The 19,823-nt window shown below is 40.6% G+C and overlaps 1 protein-coding gene and 1 pseudogene across 2 annotated transcripts in view; both read right to left on the reverse strand.

The window, feature by feature from the left end:
- SMC5 (structural maintenance of chromosomes 5) overlaps window positions 1-3,309 on the reverse strand; it is a 123,578-nt gene extending 120,269 nt beyond the window's left edge. For both annotated transcript variants that reach the window (XM_021713358.1, XM_008060049.2), the window contains exon 1: window positions 3,052-3,309. In XM_021713358.1, coding sequence (XP_021569033.1) covers window positions 3,052-3,230 — 179 coding nt within the window. In that variant the 5' untranslated portion in view covers window positions 3,231-3,309. The remainder of the gene's footprint in view (window positions 1-3,051) is intronic.
- A 10,994-nt stretch (window positions 3,310-14,303) lies between these two features.
- Window positions 14,304-15,206, reverse strand: LOC103262433 (annotated as a pseudogene).
- Between the last annotated feature and the right edge of the window lie 4,617 nt (window positions 15,207-19,823).

Raw genomic sequence — 19,823 nt, forward strand, 5'->3', positions numbered from 1 at the left:
AAAAAAAAAAAAAAAAAAAAAAAAAAATATATATATATTATATATATATATATAATGGTTCAGATAAAACTAGTTTGGGAACTTCAGACACCTGGGAAATTACCTGATGTGAGTCTTCTTAAAACTCAACATCTGAAGCCCCATTTCTTTTAACACTTGGATTTCTGTTGTGAAATCTCCAGGCAAATGTCATAATAAAATAGTGATGCAACTGGCATTTAAAAATAAAAATAACAGGGAAAAGCATAAGACTTTCTGGTCTATAAATATTATAACAGATATTATATAGAGCGACATTATAAATAGGAAGAGTTACCAAAAACAAAATAAAGCCACTGCATTGTTTTAAAATTGGTCTTCTGATTCTTCTATGTATCTTATGGAATATCTCCATGGCCTCAGATAGCATCTACGTGTTGAAAGTCACCCCAGATAATCTTTATAGGCAATTACCACCTCAATAATATTATTTGAAAGTTCCATAACAGTCACCTTAAACTTAACACATTCAAAACTAAACCCATTATCTTTTCCATCCAAAACTATGCTGTGATTTCTTAGTGAATGGTGGTATCACTGTCCATCCCACTGACCAAGTCAGAAACCTAGGCATTAGTTTTGCATCACCTTTGATTCTTCTATCTCTTTTGACTCTACCCAAACCACCAGCCCATCAATCACAAAGTCAAGTTGGTAGAATTTCTGACATCACTTGCTAAAAAAGAAAAGAAAAAAAAGGAACCATCACCTTTTTCTACTTTTTGTCTTCTTTCTCTATTCTCTATTGAGACCTCTAAATTCTACCTTTAATGCACTTCTTTCCTGCTTTTGACTACATTGGGCTTCCTTCTCCTCCAATCTTTGCATGTGTTATTCCTTCAGTGTAGAAATCTCTCCCTCCACTCCCAACTTCATTCAATTTGGTTCACTCATAGGAACTCTTCCCTGACTACTCTCTTTCAGGCCACTTATGTCCTCTAAGCCTACTCCTCCTCCATAATTCTCTCTCCATAATTTACTCCCAAAACTCAAAGTCTTCTCATCATTAAAATAAACAAAATCTCACCTACCTCTGCACTTTCCAGCCACCTTTTCTTTCTCCTCTTTACATCCAAGCTTTATGTCCTCACTCCTCATTCATTCTTCTACAGCCTGCATAGTTTTCTGCTTCCACTGCTTCATCAGAGGGTCAAAGATTTCCTAATGGCTAAAATGCACTGGGATCTTTTCAGTTCTGTTATTTGACTTCAGTGAAGCAGATGATATTTTTGCAACATTTTTTCTTTGGCTTCTTTGAGAATAGTTTCCCACAGTTTTCATCTTACCTTCCTTCTCAGTCTGTGAGTTCTTCTGTTCACCCTTAAATGTTGGCATTCCCCCAAGACTTTGTACATGCCTTCTAGTCTTTCAGTTTATAATTCCTTTTGGGCAACCTCATCAATCACCTATATGCATGATTCCCAAATCTCTCACTTGTTCACATTTTTCTCTAAGCTCCAGAACCTTATAACTCTAGAGCATCTCTCTTAAATGTCATGTGACTTCAAGTCATAGGATCTGAGGCGTTTATTATTATTCTCCCCCAAACAACCCCCTTTTCTGTACAGCACCTGATAGTTAAGCCAAGGCAGAGGTTGGGGAAAATACTGCATTCCTCCCTTTCCCTCATATTTCACAATTAATCTGTAGCCAGATCTTGTCAAATTTCTTTCCTTTAGGCTCCTACTAATTCAAACTCGGATAATCTTTTGCCTTCATATTGTAAAAGCCTTCTTGCCTCCAATCTTGCACGCTCTGAAAATCATCCTAGATGCTGCTTCCAGATGAACATAAATCAGTCATCCCCTATTTGAAACACATGGTAGTCGCCTACAGGCTGAAGTTGGACTCCTTAGCATAGCAAACCTACAGACTCTTCAGTGGTTGCCTGCCTCTGTCCCAGTTTTCACATCCTATGCTGAAATACTTGACACTTCACAGCCATACTGAAAAACGTGACACTTGCTAAACATTCCAAACTTTCTTTCAGGCAGTTCCTTCTGACTGCAATACTCTTCTTTTAAAACTTTCATATCTTCTCTACAAAGCCCTTTCTCAAAGTTGTGAACAAAATGATATTCTGATATGTATGTTATCATGATATCTAACTGATTACATTTATCTTTTCTAGTCTGGATTCAAATAGCAATTCAGCTACTTATTAGCTGTGTAAACCTGAGCAAAATAACCTATCTGAGCTTGTTTCATCAACAGTGATTATCAAAATTGGGTTGTTACAAAGAATGAATGAGAGCACTGTGAAAAAATACCGAGTTCTGTACCTGGCACATAATAGGTGCTTGGGGGAAAAAAGGATAGTATTGCTATTACAATCGCTACTCTCATGCCACTATGTGCAAGCTTAAAAAGGAAAAAAAAACAACAACCTTAAACTGTAAGGCGCCAGGCACAAATTTCTGTTAAAACATACTTACTAAATTCTAAAATAATAACTAGTTGTCTGAAGGGGAGAAAGAAGAACCAGGGAAGCTGGATTTGGAGGGGACAAGGGTTTGTAGGAGGTTCAACAATTGAGAATCAGGTTTTATTTTTTTGTACATTCGAATTCCATCCGGAACCACCTTTACCACCTTATCTGGTCCTCTCTGTCCACCTGGCAAATACCTACTCTTTAAGAATCTGCCACAGCATCACCGCCACTCCGAATTAACTGTTGCCGCCTGTGAGTCCCCGGGATCGGTACTTTCGCCAGTTGCTGCCCAGGTCTCCTACAGACCGAGACTAGCAGCCGGCAGAGACCTAGTCCCTCGTACGTCGACTGCCTGCCACAGGACGTTGGCGGAATGAATTAAAAACCACATCACACTTGTACAGCACCACACGTCCATCCATCCCCACGGCCTACGGAGGAAAACACTCACGGGAACCTCGGCACGAATTCCCAGCCCGACCCCCAGGCCAGGCACACACCCACACACCCCTGCCTCCGCGGACGCCGGGGCCTGCGGGACCGCTTGCCTCCCCCGCCGCGGCGCGGCCTCGGCCACTCACAGGAAGTTCTCCATCAAGATGCGGACGATAGAGCCTTCCACGAAAGGCCTGGACGGCGGCGGCGGCGCCAGGGCCAAACTCTTCCTCTTGCTCGGGACCTCCGACGAAGGGTCTCTAGGGAGCGCTCTCTTGGAAGCCATGGGACCTGGGGTCGACGTCTTCCTGTTCGGAGTCGCCATCCTGGCGTCCTCCGTACCCCGCCGCGACTTCCGTTTCCACCAACCTGCGGCTGCGGCGCCCCAGAGCCCGGCTCCCGCGCGAACTGCCCGGCGCGCGACGGCTCCCGCGAGCCCGCGCCGCGCCTGCGCAGTTCCGGCCTGGCGTCATCAGCGAGCGCGCCCGGGCCCGACCCGCTGCTCCGCCGCGCCCCGAGGCCGGCCCCGCCCCGCCCCGCCCCGCCCCGCGCTGCTGCTGGTTCCCAGGCTGGGAGGTCCCGGGCGGGGGTGGATGGGGGAGCAGGGGAGGAGCGGGAGGGGGGTAGGAAACGTTCTCAGGGCGGGGGTGGAAACTTGGAGGATTGTAGCCACGGGATTTTCTTCTCTGTACATTTCGGCACTTTTTAGAGTTTATTATTATTTGTTGGTGTTTTTTAGCTCAGGGAATGATGTCAGTTGAGTTTAGAATTTTTTTAAAATTGGAAAATATGGTTTATTTAGAAAGTAGATGAGAGAGAGAGAGAGAAAAGGGGGATCCAGATTGGAGAGGGGGCAAGAGCTTCGTATTTAGTATTTTTAAAGCCGTTTTCTTGCCTCCCGAGTCTCGGTCATGTGTGGCGGAAGGTGGCGGCGGGAGGCGGTGACAGACAGGTAGCACCGCGGACGCCCGGGCCGCCGAGGCTGGGGACCCGAACCGGCTTGCTTGACTCCCGGGCGCTGGCCCGGCTTGCGTATCTACTGGGTGCTCGCCCGAGAACTCTGGGACATGCCGGTCTTTGGCTCTTTGTCTTTTCAGTTTCCTTCCCATTGCTTCAAATCAGGTCCCCATCTCAAAAAAGGGAAAAACCCAGAAACCCTCCCTAATAATGGCCTTGTGCCCGTCTCTCCCTTAAGGCAGCCTGCTAGGCGCATTCAAAGACTTCACTCACAGATCATCCTCATCGCCTCTTCTTCGCACGGCTCTCTCATTCTCCAGTAAAGACTTCCTCCCTCGAGGTTTCTAGAAATCCTCGAGCTAGAATGTGCTGGCTTCATTAAGAGATGGTTCTGCATCCTCCCGCTGACATCCGTCTAGTTAGCCCCCTCATTAAGGATCAGGCGCACTGGGTCCTGCATAGATCTTCATTCATTCAACTCGTAATGAATGTCGAATCTACGGGGAAGTTGGACCCCTGGCAATGTAGGAGCCTGCCAAGGTTGCATCCCTCGGAGCTTACTCTCTAGCGTGGGAGACAGGAAAAGAACAAGTGAACCAACTGTGAAATTAAATAATTCAAACTTAAAGCTATTGGAACTTTAAATTATTCTGAGCCTTGAGAAGAATGTGGCTGTGGGGCCTGGGTCATGTGGTATGCACCTGCAACTTCTGCCTTTATTTTTCTGTAAATAATTAGGAAGACCAAATAGCCCCAGAGATAAGGCCTTCTCAGACCACTGTCCCTCCTCAGAGAGTAATAAAGTAATCTTCCTTGGAACTAGGAATCTGTGACCAATCAAATCACTGCCACTTATGCACTGGTCTTGCATGGAAAATATTGAAATCCTGCTTAAACATCTCCATCTCTGCCTATGTCAATGAAACTTTAACTTCCCCACTTTGGAACACTGATTCCCTTTATTTGAAGTCTGCATTTTCCTGGTGGCTATCCTTAAGCCTTGCCCTCAAACTCTATAGTAAATCATAATGCCTGAATCTCATTATATAAGGTTGACACAACCAGTGATCAGGATAATTTTAAACTGTGATGGGTGTTATGAGGAAAGTAAAACACATGAATGTGATGAGGAATGGGAGGCCAGAAGGCCTGTCAGTGAGCTAAACCCTGAAGGACAAGAGGGAGCCCAGTGTGTGAATATCTGAAAAAATAGCATTCCAGGCAAAGGTAACAGCAAAGACAAAAATTCTGATGTGGAACAATGTGAGAAGGCCAGTGTGACTGCAGGGTAGTGAACAAGGTTGAACAGCAGAGCCTTGTCCATCATGGTAGAATCTGAATTTTATTTCACTTTTTTTCCTTTTTTTTTTAAATTTTATTTTAAAGATGTTGGGTACAATTCAGGGTTAAGAATACAAATGGTCATTGTACAGGTAAAGTTTGAGCCTCACTTTACTGGTTTGAAATCGGGTACCCAGCTGGGCTCGGTGGCTCAGCCTGTAATCCCGCGCCTTTGGGAGGCTGAGGTGAGTGGATTGCCTGAGCCCACAGGTTCGAGACCCACCTGGGCAGCAAGACCTCATCTCTACAATAAATCAAAAAATCAGCCGGGCGTGGTAGCGCGTGCCTGTAGTTCCAGCTACTTGGAAGGCTGAGACGGAAGGTTCGCCGGAGCCCAGCAGGTTGAGGCTGCGGTGGCTGGAAGCGGCCACTGCACTCCAGTCTGGGCGACAGAGTGAGACTCCGACTCAAAAAAAAAAAAACAAAACAAAAGAAATCAGGTACCCTTACTGACGAAGTGTGTCCCCCTCCCGTCCCTCCCCTGGCAGTTTCCCACTACTGCCAATTCCTTTCTTGTAGTATTATGGTTAATTGTTCAGGGTCTGCTTATGAGTAAGAACATGTGGTACTCTGTTCTTTGTTTCTGTGATAGATCATGAGTATTATAGACTCTAAATCCATTCAAGTTCCTGCAGAGTTCATAATTTTGTCCTTCTTTATGGCTGTGTAACATTCCATCGTGTATACAGACCACATTTTTTGTTCAATCCACTTTTGATGGGCAGCACAATTGGTTCCATGTTTTTGCTATTGTGAACAATGCCACAATAAATATGCATGTGTAGGTATCTTTCTCATAGAATGATTTGAGTTACTCTGGGTATATTCCCAGAAGGGGGGTTGTAGGATTATATGGAAGGTTGATTTTTGGATCTTTTAGTAATCACTACACTGTTTTCCACAGAGGTTGTACTAGTTTACACTCCCACCAACAGTGTAGAAATGTTCCCTTTTCCCGGCATCCTCTCCAGCATCTGTTGTGTTTTGAGTTATTGATGATGGCCATCCTGACTGGAGTTAGCTGGTATCTCAGTGTGGTTTTAATTTGCATTTCTATGATGATTAGTGAGGCTGAGCATTTTTTCATGTGTCTCTTGGCCTGAATCTTATTTTTAAAGCAATGGGAAACTTGGATGGTTTTAAGCAAGAGAGAAACATGATCTGATTAAAGTTTTTAAATGATCATTCTGGTTGTGGAGAGTGGATTGGAGGGAGTCAAACATGGAAGTGGGAAACCATCTAGAAAGCTATTGCAGTATGATTCCTGACTCCTAGATCCCTGGGTCCCTGCTTCTTCCTATCACACAAGTTGAATCTACTCTATCTAAATGTTATAACCAAAGAAAATAGAATAAATAAGTAGCATGTGACCTTGTCATGGTTACTAGAAATAGAAAAATAATGTAAATAAAATAATAATATTTTTTTTCTTGTTGGAGTCTCACTCCGTCACCCAGACTGGAGCACAGTGGCACACTCATGGCCACCCCAGCGTCGACCTGCTGGGCTCTGGTGATCCTTCTGCCTCAGTCTTCCAAGTAGCCAGAACTACAAGTGCTACCATACCCGGCTGATGTTTAATTTATTGTAGAGACGAGGTCTTGCCAAATTGCCTGGGCTGGTCTCAAACTTGCGGGTACAGGCAATATAATTGCCTTGGCCTCCCCAAATGCTGAGATTATAGGCTAAGCCAACAAGTCTGGCCAAGAATAATATTTAAATGATTCTTATGGCAGGCAGTAATGAAAAAAGTCAGTACTTAGGAGGGCATGGTACTGTTCTTCCCTGCATTGCTAGTATACATTTTTTGAAAAGTAATTTGGTACTCTGCTTTCAAGAGATTTAGAAGAGTCAAATTCTTTTTTTTAATAATCAATATTTTTTATTATGATATTGTGGGGTACAGTTAAGGGTTAGGTATACAAATATGCTTCATTCAGGCACCCTTGTTGATTAGAGGTGTCTCCCGTCCCCAGACAGATATTTACTACCATTAATCCCATCTCCCTTCCCCCCCCCATAGTTTCCCACCACTGTCAGTCATTTTCTTATGGTATTACGTTGAATGATCAAGGTCCACTATATGAGTGAGAACATGTAATACTCTGATCTTTGTTTCTGTGAGAGGTCACTCAGTATTATAGACTCTAGTTCCATCCAGGTTGCTGCGAAATTCATGATTTTGTTTGAGTCAAATTCTTTGAAGAAGTAATTGCATCTGGGGGAATCTATTCTAATAAACAAATAAGAATATAGGCAGTAGTAATGGAGGATGTCTTTTTTTGTTTTTTGCTCAGTCAATAACAACATTTCTTTACTAGAGCCCCCAGAAGAGGGGCAGGAAGCTAGGCAGCCTTGTGTCATAAGACCTGCAGTTTCTGGAGAAATTATGTGAAACCCTGAGCCATAGAGATAAGTTACTGTATGAAGAGCATGACTACATAATTTCAGATTTTCTACTTACTCTTGAGTCAATTTTATTATGTTGTGCTTTTCAAGTAATTTGCCCATTTCATCTAAGTGGTCATAAAATTATGCATTATTATCTGCTAGTATTTGTGGCACCTGTGGTGATGCTTCCTCTCTTACTCCTGGTGTTGGTAAATTATTTACTGTCTTTTCCCTCTCATTTCTTTTTTTTTTTTTGAGTTGGATTCTCACTCTGTCGCTCAGACTGGAGTGCAGTGGCCGCTCCCAGCCACCACAGCCTCGACCTGCTGGGCTCCGGCGATCCTTCCACCTCAGCCTTCCAAGTAGCCGGAATTACAGGCATGTGCTACCATGCCCGGCTGATTTTTTGATTTATTGTAGAGATGAGGTCTCGCTGCCCAGGTGGGTCTCGAACCCGCCGGCTCAGGCAATCCACTCACCTCAGCCTCCCAAAGGTGCGGGATTACAGGCTGAGCCACCGAGCCCGGCTCCCTCTCATTTCATTATCAATCTGTGTGGGTATTTATACGGTTTTTTAATCTTTTCAAGGAAACAACTTGACTCTGGGTTTTTGCTAGTGTTTGCTTGCTTTCTATTTCATAATATCTACTCATCTTTATAATTAGCTTCTGCTTGCTAAAGTATAATTTGCTCTTTCCCCCTAGCTTTTTAAAATTTTTGACATGATTTATTTGTACATATTGATGGGGTACATGTGAAATTTTGTAACATTTCTGGTGTTACAATGATCAATTAATGGTATATCATTTCTATGTGTTGGGTACATTTCAAGTCCTGACCATTTTGAAGAATACAATACATTGTTGTTAACTGTAGGTACCCTACTCTGCTATCAAACATTAGAACATATTCCTTCTACATGGTTAATCTTTAATGAACTAATCATATTGCATTTCTAAACTTGAAAGTTGAATATGAATCCCTGAACATGTGATGACTTTGCAAATGCAGATATGCTATGAGTCCTAAACAGCTAGCCAGTCATTCTGTAACACCATCCTTTAAAAAAGAAAACGCTAGTGATTTTATTTTTAATTACAAAAACAACACATATTAAATGCAGAAATGTTGGGAAGACACACATAAAATGTAAGCATGCAAAGAGAAAAACTTACTCATAATTTCTTTACCCAGACTTATCATTGTTAAGATTTTGGTGTATGTTTTGACATTGTTTTGCCTTGCATACACATGGTATGCTCCCTTTCCTCCAAAAAAAAAAAGGATGATACTACACAAATTGTATTTTATATATGCTGTTCTGTAATCCTCTTTGCCTCACTTAATATATAATGAGTGAATTTTCATGCCAGTAAATATTTTTCTGTGGCATACTTTTAAGTAACTATATAGTATTTCATTAAATCAATGTGCTATTATTGATTTAAATAGTTCTCTTTGACTGGACTCTGTATGACTAAAATATAGCATAAATCGAGGATACTCTGGCAGATTATACTGGTTCAGTGCTTACTAGCATTATTTGAAAATTTCATATACCTATAAAAGTATACATATTTATCTTGCTACATCTGAATTATTTAATTCCACTGTTGTAAACTGTTTTGAAAGGGATGATGTTAAAAAGACAGAGATTGATCTTTGGAAATAGAATGTTAATTAACCAGACTTTGATGCTAATGAATGAGTGAGCCACAATAACTAATCCCCTAGGATTTAAAATCAATCCTCAGCTAACTTCATCACCCACTCCTTAGCTAATAGATGCAGCACAGCAATTATATTTAATTTTCTACTGACCAAGGAGTAATTGATCAGGGCCATTTTGAGTGTCAGCCTTTCAATTTTGTAGGATCTTTAAAAATGGACACAAATACAAAGCTGCCAGAAATGGGCAGCATCAAGGATTATAAACATATTTCACAACACCTCCAGAATACCATTGTCTTCATTTGTTTGGGCTGCTCTAAGAAAATACCATACACTGGTTAGTTTATTTCTTGCAGTTTTAGAGGCTGAGAAGTCCAAGATCAAAGTAACAGCAGACAGCATCTGTGAGAGCCCACTTCCTCATGGTACCTTCTCACTATGTCCTTACATGGTGGAAAGGAAGATCTTTGGTCTCTTTAGCCTCTTATAAGGACACTAATCCCATATATGAGGGTTCTACCATCAGGACCTAATCATCTCCCAAAGGCCCACCTCCTAATACCATCATACTGGAAGTTAGATTTCAACATAGAAATTGGTGGTGGGGAGGGGGTGTTGCTGACACAAGCATTCAAACCATAGCAACATCTTCTGTGCTCTTATTTTGGCTTCACTCCAAGCCCTTGATAACGGCACCACAATTGCAAGAAGGGCAAGATGCACAGACAGAACTCTGCTCAGACCATCTCTGACTGAGACCGTTTACTATTCCTTTTCTAATAAGAACCTGCACAGATTTACAGGGATAATCACATCTGGTTTATATGACAAGTAATAAGGAATATTACTTTTGCTTTTGGCAAATTCATAAAATGGAAAAGTGAGCCCTTGTGGCCTGAAAGGGAGGGAGCATAAGCAGAGCCATGAAGGGTCTGGGATTGACAGTGAATGTCTTCCCTCACACCCTGTTACTTCACAGGAATAAAAGTTGGTAGTTGTTATAACTGTGGTAGTTGTTAAAACTGGAGAAACCAGCTGCATATATTATAAAATGAGTCCTTTGGTATCAGTGTCCTAGAGACACTTTTATTCCAGCATTATTCTGACAAGCTGGAATGCTGCTTAACTCTCTCAGAAACTTGTTGGCTTTAAGTTCTCACTTCCACAGCTTTCATTGGCAGCCATGAAATTCTTTTTAGAATTAAAATTGTAAGCCGGGCTCGGTAGCTCAGCCTGTAATCCCACGCTTTGGGAGGCTGAGGTGAGTGGATTGCCTGAGTCCATGAGTTCAAGAGACCTCATCTCTACAATAAATTAAAAAACTAGCCAGGTGTGGTAGCATGTGCCTGTAGTTCCAGCTACTTGGAAGGCTGAGGTGGAAGGATCACCGGAGCCCAGCAGGTCGAGGCTGCGGTGGCCGGGAGCGTGCCACTGCACTCCAGTCTGGGCGACAGAGTGAGACTCCAACTCAAAAAAAAAAAAGAATTAAAATTGTATTTTTTTATTTTAGGAAACTTGAACATACGAAAAGCACAAAACAGAAACTAACCATCACTGATTTGTATTCCTGTAATAAAGAATTGACACTATTACAATCTGGCATTTTTTTCTTTTCTAGTGTCTACATAAAAAATCACATGTAAAACATATGACTACATTCTCCTCTTAAAATGAGGGCAATACAGATAAAATTATGTGCATTTGATGTTTTCCCCCCAATCTCACTCCTGCATCCCTTATCCCCTAGAGTTAACTACTCTTACACATTTGTTCAGTGAATAATCAATCTAATGTCCCTTCAGGCCATTTTTATATCTTACATGAATTTTGTCTACAGAAAATATGTTGTAGTGTTTTAAGTGTGAATGCACTACATAAGTGCATTACATAAACACCATATATTATATATATATATATATACATATATAAATTCATTAACATTGACACACAGTAAGAATAGTTGTGCAGTTTGATTTTATTTTCAAAAATATACTTTGGAAATATATCCATGGTGACACATATAAATCTGGTTTCTTTGTAACTAGAGTTTTTGTATGAGTATATCACACTTTATCCATTATGCTACTGATTTGACATATAAATTACTTCCAATTTTTCGTTTATACAAACAGTGCTTCAAGGAACATCCTCTGATATGTCTTGATGTACATGTGCAAGCATTTCTCTAGGATAGATACCAAGAAGTAGAATTGCTAGGTCATATACCACACTTCCTACTCTCTTGTTTCTTGATATTGTGGATATTGTTGCTTGTGGCAAATTTCTTGGTAGCTGTGATTATTTGAAACTTATGTCAGAACAAAGTCTTCCTTTTTCCTCCCTCTCTAGCATTGGCTTTGGCCAGTTTTTCTCCCTCCTACACACCCGCACATACACCCATAGACACACATATCCCTCTCCTCCACACAGTGCCTTCTCTTTTTCCCACTAGATTCAGGGTCTGTGGGGCTTGAGTTTACAACATTTTTGAAGCCTTTTCTGGAAAAAAAAAAATTACAAATATAAAATATTTTGGGTCAGATAGAGATTTTTGCTGGAGGAGAGGGGGTGGCTGTCCTGTGCATTTTAGGATGTCCAGCAATATCCCTGGCCTCTAATCACTAGATGCTAATCACAAAGTTAGTACTTTGTTTTGACGACCAAAAACGTCCCAGATATTTCCTAATATGCCTTACAGGGCAAAATTGCCTCCGGTTGAGAGTCACTGTTCTAATTCCACTCACTCTTTCAGAGTATAGAAAAAGAAGGTACACTCTCCAGCTCTTATTATACGTCTAATCTTATCCAAAAATCAAGCATGGAAATGAAAGAAAATTAAAGTTTTCTATTAATCTTACTCATGAACTTATATGAAAATATCTCAAAATGTCCAAAAAAGTACATATAACATGACCTAATTGAGTTTATCGAAGGAATTCAAGGTTGATTAAATACTAACAAATCAAATCAATCACTATGATTTTTCACATTAAAAGATTGAAGGAAAAAGATTGAAGCAGAGAAAGCATTCAATAATTTTCAACAGGCATTCCTAATTAACATTTCTAGGAAACTTCGAGTAGGAAAAAACTTCCTTTTACCAATAAAAGGCAACGTTGAAAACATTCAGTAAACTCATACTCAATGATGAAATTTTTAGAAATATTCTTTTAAGCTCAGGAACAAGTTAAGAGTGACACTACCACAACTTCTGTGGACCACTGTCTTAGGTATCTTAACCTGCCAAGTAAGTTAAGGAAATAGAGCAGATAGAAGAGTTGAAAAGGAAAAACTAAACTGGCCTTTTGAAGTGATCTGACCTAATAGCAAAATAAAATTATAGTATGCAATATGATGTCCCCCCCAAAGATGTCCATATCCTTAACCCCAAAACTTGTGAATATGTTGCATGGTAGCAGGGAAATTTTCTTTTTTTTTTTTTTAATTTTTTATTTTTTTTGAGTTGGAGTCTCACTCTGTTGCCCAGACTGGAGTGCAGTGGCCGCTCCCAGCCACCGCAGCCTTGACCTGCTGGGCTCCGGTGATCCTTCCGCCTCAGCTTTCCAAGTAGCCGGAATTACAGGCATGCGCTACCATGCCCGGCTGATTTTTTTGATTTATTGTAGAGATGAGGTCTCGCCAAGTTGCCCAGGTGGGTCTCGAACCCGCGGGCTCGGGCAATCCACTCAACCTTAGCCTCCCAAAGGCACGGGATTACAGGCTGAGCCACCGAGGCCGGCTGGGAAATTTTCAGATGTGATTTGCAATATTTAAAACACACAGAAGCTTAGTATATGGAATATTAGAGAATTTCTATGAATCTGTTTTACAAAACTAAATAAGAAATAGACAAAATAAATAAGCACGTGTCTCAAAATGAAACATGAATGGTCATGAGACATGAAAAGATGCTCAATTTCGTTAATAATTAGGGAAATAGAGATTAAACCCTCAATGAAATACAATTTCACAATGATCATATTGGTAGGAATTAAAAAGTTGAACCCTAGCTAGTTTCGATACTCGTCTATCCTGGCGCAGGTTAGTGTAGTCACTTGGGATACAGTTTTTTATCGCTTGGTAAAGTGCACAAATTCTACAGATCAGCAATTCATACACTAAATATACAATATAACTCAAAGAAATTTTTTTTTCCACATGGGTACCTAGATACCTATAACAGAATCTTTTAGCAGCATGGCTTGCAATAGCAAAAAAGTAGAAACAACCCAAATATTCATCAACAGTAGAATGGATTAGTAATTTTCAGTATAATCATTTGATGAAATATCATACCATGGTGAAAATGAATTAACTAAAGCTAGAAATTCAACATGACTGAATCTTAGAAACATAATTATAAGCAAAAAAGATGAGTTACAGATGAATAAATATACAACACAATCATTGTAATAATTTTTATCTGCATCATTTTTAAAAGCCAGAAAAACTAAGCAATATATATTGTTTGGGTGCATAGATGGGAGTTAGGACCACAAAAGAAAAGGTTTAAAAAAAAAAAACGATTATCATGAGTTTTAGGGAAGTTGTTATTATACCTCTCGGAGAAAAGAAAGGATCTGTGACTGGGAAATAGTACATGGTTGTTTCTAAGTCATTGATAGTGGTTTATTTCTCACACTGTATCAATGAGACATGCGTTCACTGTATTTTATTTTTCAGAAAAAATCTCTAAACATCTAATCAACTTTGAATAAGGAATAAAACAGTCACTTTAGAAACTAGAGACACACAAACATTGATCTATTCATAAGGTTTCTACACAGCTAAAGAAGTTTACAACAAACGGTCAAAAAATAGTTCAGAAAACCTACCTACAGGAGATTTGGAAATATCTATCTCCTCAAGAGCAGATCAAATGGACTCAAAGATCTCATTGAATGTAGGAGAATTAATGGGAAGCTACATAAAGCCTTCTGCTGGAACATAAATAGGAACCAGTTCATGTAATCAAGAGGTTACTTTTCCTCCTGATCTAAATGCTTGCCTCTAGCCTAGCCTCAGAGAAGAGTTTTGATCATTTGAACTGGCTGTCAATCAACATGCCCTTCATTTTCACCGTATAAGCTTCCAGTTCAGCCAGCTCTTACATTCGCCTTTTGCTCATGCCTTTGTGCTCCAGCTGGCTTTCCATCACTTTGGCATTCTGCATATACATGTCAGCAACTTCTCTAGCCTCAATCCCCTCTTCTTCTTCATCAATGGCAGACACAGTGACAGCTGAATTTGCCCATGTCTTTAGTCCGTTTGGTCATCATTGCCTTCTTAGGAGGCTCTTGGTATATATTTCCCAAAACCCTGGCCAAACTTGACTACTGCTCCATCCACCTTAAAGGTTATAGGAGAGCAGGGCTGGGTGGCTCAGCCTGTAATCCCGCACTTTGGGAGGCTGAGGTGAGTGGATTGCCTGAGCCCGCGGGTTCGAGACCCGCCTGGGCAGCAAGACCTCGTCTCTACAATAAATCAAAAAATTAGCCGGGCGTGGTAGCGCATGCCTGTAATTCCGGCTACTTGAAAGGCTGAGGTGGAAGGATCGCCGGAGCCCAGCAGGTCCCACTGCACTCCAGTCTGGGTGACAGAGTGAGACTCCAACTCAAAAAAAAAAAAAAAAAGGTTATAGGAGCGGAGCATTCCTCAGCTGGGACTGATAGAAGATTGGCAGTTGACAATTTGACGATTTGCATACTTCTTCCTGAATCGTCCTTCAGTGCCTTTAGACCTCCTAAGATAAACAGTTTTCTCATCTTCTGTGTTACAAAACTTGTGGGCGTGTCTGGTAGTATCAATCACATGGGACCAGCTGCAGGGCCTCATGGGCAATTCTCTAATGATCCGGTAGTACCAGGACCATCTGGTCACACAAATAGTAGTACATGAAGAAGGGCTTCTTATCATCCTCGCATTCCTCCCAGTCCCAGGTGTTGGAGGGGCACTGTTTTTGGCACAGTTCAGAGCAGCCTCATTTTATTATTAGACCTCAACATTTACATACGTTTTATCTACACACTTGTATAGTTTCACATAAAAAGTTGAAACAATAGCCGGGCTCGGTGGCTCAGCCTGTAATCCCGCGCCTTTGGGAGGCTGAGGTGAGTGGATTGCCTGAGCCCGCGGGTTCGAGACCCGCCTGGGCAAATTGGCGAGACCTCATCTCTACAATAAATCAAAAAATTACCCGGGTGTGGTAGCGCGCACCTGTAGTTCCAGCTACTCGGAAGGCTGAGGCAGAAGGATCGCCGGAGCCGAGCGGGTCGAGGCTGTGGTGGCCGGGAGCATGCCACTGCCCTCCAGCCTGGGCGACGGAGTGAGACTCCAACTCAAAAAAAAAAGTTAAAACACTTTAAATGAGAACAAAGGCAGAGGAAATCTGTACTGTATCTATGTAATTCACCACATAATGGATTAAAAGGAAAAAGTCATTATCTAACATATGCAAAAATCATCTGATAAAGTTCAATGTCTATTAGTAATAAGCTCTTAGAAAACTAGGAATGAGACTGAGGTTTCTTAACTTGATAAATGCTATATTGCAGACACCTAGAGCACACATCATAATTAATGGAGATACTTGGGATTCATTCTCATTAAGATCAAAAGAAAGATGCTATAATCCCCGCCACTGAAGATCCTAGATAATGCGCTAAGATGAGAAAAATCATTAGGAGATTTAGAGTCTGTGCTAGTTTTTCTTTTTGCCTGCACTTCTATATCCTTTGTTCATCCTTCTTCAACCTGCTCTGTGCCCTGGGAGCCTGATTTCTCTGGCTCCCCACATCCAGGCTCACTTGCCTTCTGACTTTTTTATGGTCAATAGGAGGTTCTAGCAGGAGATAGGAGCTTGGCTGCATTTTGGCCAGTGGCTGAGTTCCTCCTCCTATGGCCAGAGCCCTTGTCACACAGCACTTTTCCCACGGCTATAGCTCTTGCTGGGCTTGGTAACAGCTTCTTTGATTCTTCAGGCCTACCTGTTATAACATAAAATGTGAATAAATAACAAGACATGTGAATAGACATGCCCAACATTTTCTATGTCCTGTATTGTCTGTTCACAGCAGAATCTAAGAACGTTCACGAAATGTTAAAGTCACAGTAATAGGCTCTCAGGGCATACTACTATCTTTTGGTTTTACTTTGATAGTCTAATTCTTGAGATGCTTGAGCAGATTAGTAACTCCCCATTAGATGTTTGGCTTTTTATTTCATTAATTTATGTTCTTTATAGTTTCCTTCCTTTTTACTTTCTTTAGATTTTTATCTAAAGTTTTGCGTTGGGTGCTTGTCTCGATAGTTTTCTGTTTTAAATTAATTGTTTAAGATGACAAAATTATCTTACTGTATGTATTTAGCCACCTCACAAACTTTGACATGTAGTGCTTTTATTATCATACGTTTTTATATACATATATATGAAAAATACCTTATTTCTTCCTTATTTATCTGAAAATGTCATTGTTTTGTCCTCATTCCCAGTTGTTATTTTCTCTCAACATTTTAAAGATATTATTCCACTGTCTTCTTGCTTTCTTCATTATTGATGAATTTGATTTTGTTTCATTTTCTTTCCTTTGTACTTCATATATCTTACTATTCTGACTGCATTTCAAATCTGTTTGTTTTGGTAGTTCATAATGATGTGTCTAGGTGTGATTTTATTTTTATCTTTATTGCTCACAATTTAATGGATTTCATGATTTTGAATATTTTTACCTATAACCAATTCTGAAACAGTTTCAGATATTCTTCCTTTGAATGCTACCTGTCATTCTCTTTTTCTGGAACTCTTATTTTAATACATTTAATCCACTATTCGTCATTCCCATCTAGATCTAGACAACTAGATTTTAAAATTTTCTATGTTGAATAGCATTCTGAAAATTCCTGGGTAGGAGTGAGTAGAATGAGTTCTCCATCTTTACAATGAGTCACTTATCACTCAGAAGTGAGACTTCACATGCATGGTACACATCAGACACTGAGGTTTGAAGAATGTACACTGGAAAATAACAAAAGACCCTTTTATTCTGGTTTTGTTTCTTGACTACTTGCAGATTTTTATCTTTGGTCAATGTAAAAGTATTTTAATTCTTAATAAAGCTGATGGTGTTTTCTATTGAAAAAATACATTGGATTCTCATTATTTTCTTCTTTATATTTTCCACTTCTATATCTCTCTCTGCTGCACTCTGTTTTATTACCTTATATGAGGGGAACCCCAAAACTCTAAAATTTATTTATAAAAATTTGTGTGCTTATTCTTACATTTACTCTTTAGTCACCTTCAAAGTACTCTCTATTTGATGCAATACACTATTGAGATGCTTTTTCCACTACTCAAAACAGTTTTTGAACTCGTTGATTTTTATGCTCTTTGGTTTGGGTTTGTTGGTTTGTTTCACTCTTTTTGTTTGTTTGTTTCACCTCTTCCACATGGAAAAAACATTTTCTTGGAGGACTTTTTTTATCCGGGGAAACAAAAAACCTCTTAGAGCGAGTTCTAAAAATCTCTTAGAGCGAGTTCATTCAAAAAATCTCCTAGAGTGAGGGTGAGGGGATCATACTGTTTTTGGCCAAGAACTATTAAACACTCAATGTAGTGCGGTTAGGTGCATTGTCATGGTGCAAGAACCAGTCACCTGTTTGCCACAAAAAAATTCCTTGAAGCTGCATGGAGCCTATCTGCATTACACTAGCTGGTAGCTGATGCCAGTGGGCTCCTAAAACACTAAGAGAAGGAAGTCTGTATTACAAAAGACCTGTCCTCCAAAAGATAATTTTGTTTTGGGGATACCCCCTCATATTCCAGTTCATCATTTCTCTTCGATTAGATATCCCTAATTGTTTGTTTGCCTTTTCTACTGTATTTTTAATTTTTTTTTTGAGTTGGAATCTGACTCTGTCACCCAGATTGGAGTGCAGTGGCCGCTCCCGGTCACTACAGCCTCGACCTGCTGGGCTCTGGCGATCCTTCCGCCTCAGCCTTCCGAGTAGCTGGAACTACAGGTGCGCGCTACCATACCCGGATAATTTTTTTGATTTATTGTAGAGATGAGGGCTCACCAAGTTGCCCAGAGGGGTCTCGAAGCCATGGGCTCAGGCAATCCACTCACCTCAGCCTCCTAAGGTGCAGGATTACAGGCTGAGCCACTGAACTCGGCTGTATTTTTAATTTTAATGACCATATTTTTTATGTGCAGAAGTTATATTTGATTCCCTTTAAAATCTGCTTGCTTTTTGCTGGGCATGAAGGTGTGTACCTCCAGTCCCAGCTACTGGAGGCTGAGGCAGGAGAATAATGAGTTCAGAGTTCAAGGCTGTAGTGCCCCAGGATGGTGCCTGTGAATAGCTACTAGACTCTAGTCTGGGCAATTATATTAATAGTGAGCCTTGTCTCAAAACAAAACCATGGAACACCTGTCTGTCTTTTTTTTTTTTTTTAATAGAGCATTGTCTTTTTGTTGTTGTTGTTGTTAATTGAATCATTTTAAAAATATTTAAAAGCCGGGCTCGATGGCTCAGCCTGTAATCCTGCGCCTTTGGGAGGCTGAGGTGAGTGGATTGCCTGAGCCTGCGGGTTCGAGACCCGCCTGGACAACTTGGTGAGACCTCATCTCTACAATAAATCAAAAAATTAGCCGGGTGTGGTAGCGCGCACCTGTAGTTCCAGCTACTTGGAAGGCTGAGGCGGAAGGATCACCGGAGCCCAACAGGTCGAGGCTGCGGTGGCCGGGAGCAGCCACTGCACTCCAGTCTGGGCGACAGAGTGAGACTCCAACTCAAAAAATAAAAAAAATAAAAAAAAATATTTAAAATGTCTATCAAAAATTTCAATTTTGTGAACTCTTGGGTATCTAATTTTACTGTTTGGGACTGTTGATTTTTGCTCCTAGTGGATTGTTTCACTAAAAGTTCTGTAATTTTGGATTATGAGTCTTTCTCTAGTACAGTTTTCTTTTGTGCTGCAAACTTGTGCAGTCTAGTTAGGAATTCTCTAGGAAGAAGCCTCACCCACACTCTGCAGTCTAGATGGAGAAACATAAGCATCCTGGTGATCTCCCTGTGCTAGAGAGATTTGTATTTGTATTTTTTTCTTATTTACCTTTTTGATGAAAATATATAACTCTTCAAGAATCTTAGTCTTATGGAAGAAGGGGGTCTCATTCCATCCTCTCCAAATTTGGTAGGTTCTTTTCTGATCTCCTAAGCCCCCAGGTTACCAAGACTGATAAGCTCTCTGGGTATTTATAGAGTGAGCTGGTGTTCTTACATATCTTCTTTTCAGCTTTCCCCTTTCAGAGGGTGGGGTGCAGAGGGTGTCTGAACATTTTCTTACTTTCTTTACCAGCATAAAGCTTGCCATATTTCACCAAGCATTTCTATATGCTTTATAGTCTGTGTGTAGGGGTCAGGGGAATGGGGGGGCTTCAGATGACCCATTCTGTCATACAGGATGCCTTCGTGTTCTCAAGCATGTATTTCTTACCATGTTTTCAAATTTAATTTTTGAACAGGCAATGTGTTTATATGATATCAATAGGCA

Source organism: Carlito syrichta, unplaced genomic scaffold (genome assembly GCF_000164805.1).
Source record: "Carlito syrichta isolate Samal-C Ts95f unplaced genomic scaffold, Tarsius_syrichta-2.0.1 Scaffold304493, whole genome shotgun sequence".
In the NCBI taxonomy this organism is placed as follows: Eukaryota; Metazoa; Chordata; class Mammalia; order Primates; family Tarsiidae; genus Carlito; species Carlito syrichta.